This window comes from Cucumis melo, chromosome 1, assembly GCF_025177605.1.
Source record: "Cucumis melo cultivar AY chromosome 1, USDA_Cmelo_AY_1.0, whole genome shotgun sequence".
NCBI lineage: Eukaryota > Viridiplantae > Streptophyta > Magnoliopsida > Cucurbitales > Cucurbitaceae > Cucumis > Cucumis melo.
Window position 1 is genome coordinate 32,718,526 of NC_066857.1, and position 3,655 is coordinate 32,722,180.

Sequence of the window (3,655 nt, forward strand, 5' to 3'; positions counted from 1 at the left end):
TCATTTGCATGCATCTGTTTCAATTATACATATATAAATAAAAAAGATATTTACAAATATAATAACTATATTCAAAATAAAAAAATTGTAAATACAGTGAAATTTATTTATAAAATTTCTATCTATTCTAGAAATTACTAATCATGAGAAATATTTTAACTTAGAAAGAAAAGGTATAGAAAAGTGCGTCTTCCAAAGAGGAAATGTAAATGCCCAAGGGAATCACACTGACACCTACAAACCTCAAGCATCCGGAAATTCCTTTCGCACACACTATCATCGCTCGTGACCATAGCCGTGTCTCCGGATATAGTAAATATTTTTAACTAAAACAGAGAGGCTTATTGTTATCTTTATTTCATGTTTAATTGAATTACTCCTTAAGCTAATTTAGATGCTACATGTCACGTAACTCATAAATTTCTAACTTAATTTTCAAAATTTTTAGATAAATCACCCATTATTGACCTGTCGTGTTCTAATTCTAAATTAACGAATCATAATTAAAAAAAAAAAAAAACCAATAATACACTCCTTTTAAATCTTTTGTTATTCTCATTCCTAAAAGAAACTTAAATAATTTCTTGTATGCTCGTTAGTTAAAAAATAATAATAAAGTTAATGAATTGAGGTGACACATTCGTCCAAATTCAACATTTTTCATTAAATAACTTTATACGCAAACTCTCATGTCCGAATGAAATCCATTTACAAACATTTCGGATCATGCTCGAGTTCTATAAGGAACAAAAATATACAATAATCTTCCCACCTACTAAATACCATTATTGACGCATCTATGAACAGACATTGAACAAAAGGGACCGACATATTTACTTACTGAATGACAAAGTAGCTTTAGAAGAAGGTGGTTCAACAACTTCCACAGCAGGTGAAAGAACTGGTTGAATCAATCCATCTTCATTCTCAATCACATCTCTAATCTTTACAATTCTTCTGCTCATCAATGATTTATGAGCAAAACCATACATTTCAAGAATTTGATCGTCCCCAAAATTAAACGCTCTCTCCATTGCTTTCAAGCATTTCTCAACAGGGTAATCGCCAGCTTTCCCACATGGTTTACACCCCACAAAATGAGTCACCAAAGGCCGATTTTCCCTTATCATCCCCTCGAATTTGTCAACCAAAATCCCCCAATACCCATGAAGATTATAGGAATTCTCTAAATAGATTTTGCTTCCCCATTTCACCCTTTGTGTTGCCAGAAGATAAACCAAGGCAGATTGATCATCTGCTTCAAAGGTTGGCCTGTCTTTCAGCTCTTTCGTTAGGATTTTCCCCGCTTCATCTCGGGTCTTCCCTTTCGGCCCCATCGGAGCCCACGCGTCGAGAATGTCGAGCGACCATTGGCAGTTTCTAATCAAGAAACTCCCTGTATTTAATCCTATCCAGCTTCTTTGATCATACACCATCTCTTTCCAACCATGCATTATGAAATTGAAGTCTCTATATTTTTCCCATGGGATTTCAAACGACATGTCGGTGAACATGGCGTCACTATCCATCCACCATATGAACTCTACTTCCGGATGCGAGAGAAGAAGCTTCCGTATCAATGGAAGCTTCCCCCAGAATCCAGTCATTTCCTCATCCAGAATCGCTAAGTTGTAGAATATCTCGATTCCGTGTAACCTACAGTAATCGATTTTATTCTTAATCGATTTCAACAGGTAATGATCTCCAATTGGATTCTCACATTTCTCGGGCGAAGACCCAGTAACCAACAAAACCCTCGGCTTACCTGGGCGGATGAAATTAGGGAAACCGCGATTGTTTTGAAGCCATTTCCTCCTTCGTTCATCCCAATCGGAAACCCTCGGGCCAAGTCGGTAGGGTTTTTCCATTCTAACGCTGAACGATTTGATTTGATGCTCCACGAGGAGACGGTTGGGCAGGTCGGGAGTTCCGAACTTGACGGGACCGATGGTGCCGCGGAGGACGACGACGGTGAGAAAGAGACAGAGAATAGTGAGCTTGAAATTGCGGAGAGCCCTGTGGATTCTTCTCAACCTGGAGGTTCCTAAGCAGTTTCCGATGACCGGCATTGTTGCGGGAAATTGGGAGGAGATGGAAGAGAGAAGTGGAAATGGAACCCCTAGAAGAGAAGGGAAAGCGGTGGAAAGGGGAAATCGCCATGGGTGTTGTGTTGTGAGAGTATGAAGAACAGCTGTAAGCTTCTCTACGAGGGCGTCAGGACATTAGAGAACGGTGAAATATTAAATTCTAACGGTATACATTAATTTAAAATAATAGGAAACAAAAAAAAAACCACTTCTAAAAAGTAATTTTAATTAAGAAAGTGGTTTTAAATCACCGTTGAGAAAAGGGGAATGGTTATGAATTAAAAAACTAATTAAAAAATAATTACTTTTTATAAATAAAATGTAATAAAATGAAAACGTGTGGATCATTTTTTCTAAATATTTCAGATTTATAGTTTTTTCTTTTCTTTGCAATTTTTCTTTTTTTTTTATCATCTTTTTTCTTATTCTTCAATAATTTTCAAATATTTTTGTTTGTCCAGCTTTCTCATTTTATGGTCTTTTTATCTTCTTCTGTAATTTTTCTTCCATTTTTTTCAGATCGTTATTAGATTCAATATTTGTACTAAATATGAAGACCTATTTTTTTCTGAATTTTTTTAAAATTGTTATGTATTTTGTTGTTTTGTTATTTTTAAAAAGACTATTATGAAAATATATAGCAAAAAACCTTAAACGGTTTGATGGATTTTTATAACAATTTCAATAATTTGTTATTTTAAAAAAATCTATCTTAAAAATATTTATAAATATAACAAAATTTTATGTAATTATGATAGATTAAGTAGATATATAGTAAAATGTTATTAAATGCGTTATACTTCAATTTAGTTAATGTTACTTCAATTTAGTTAATGTTACCTGAGATTTAAGTTTTAGTGAGTCACTGTGTTTCATAATTCATATTTGTAATCTTAAATTTAAATTAAATAATTATTCTCAATTATTGAATTAATTTATATTAATTGGGATTTTAAAATTTTGAAGGGAAAGTTTAAATTTAATTTTAGTATTGATTGAATTGCTTAATTCATTTAAATGAGTTAACAGTGTGATATTGACACTGAGTATTCATATATAGAATAGATTTTGAAACTTAAATCCGAATCGAAATAAAACTCACGTAATAAAATTATAACATTTGAAATCAAACTAATAGTCGAAAGTAAAATATTTAATCAAGAGTAAGTTAAAAATATAAATCTTTAAATTTATGAACACTTTAAAACTTAAGAATATAGGACCGATTTATAATTATCGTGTTCAAAATTAAAAATTGGAGACTATGTATATGACAAATAAAAAGAGTCACATGTCTTCAATCGGACCATTTGACCACATTAATAAGCTTATCGACTTCAATGGCAATTAAGCATGTTCAACGCTAGATTAATTTGGGTAAAGGTCCAATTGGATTTGAGTTTAGTAAATAAAGTCAACTCAATTTAAATTGGAATTTTGGGCCAGGAAAAAGATTGAACTCAAGCACAACTTTATTCGAAACCCAAAAACCATGTAATACCAATAAGGAACCTTTGTAAATAAAAACTTTACCCTATTTTGGAATGAATCTCTAAAATTCTCAAGTT

The 3,655-nt window shown here is 32.4% G+C and overlaps 1 protein-coding gene across 1 annotated transcript; it reads right to left on the minus strand.

The window, feature by feature from the left end:
• Positions 1 to 613: 613 nt before the first annotated feature.
• Positions 614 to 2,340, minus strand: LOC103492830 (xyloglucan 6-xylosyltransferase 1). The gene has a single exon (XM_008453377.3). The coding sequence runs from the start codon at positions 2,067 to 2,069 to the stop codon at positions 834 to 836; it is 1,236 nt and encodes a 411-aa protein (XP_008451599.1). The 5' UTR covers positions 2,070 to 2,340; the 3' UTR covers positions 614 to 833.
• Between the last annotated feature and the right edge of the window lie 1,315 nt (positions 2,341 to 3,655).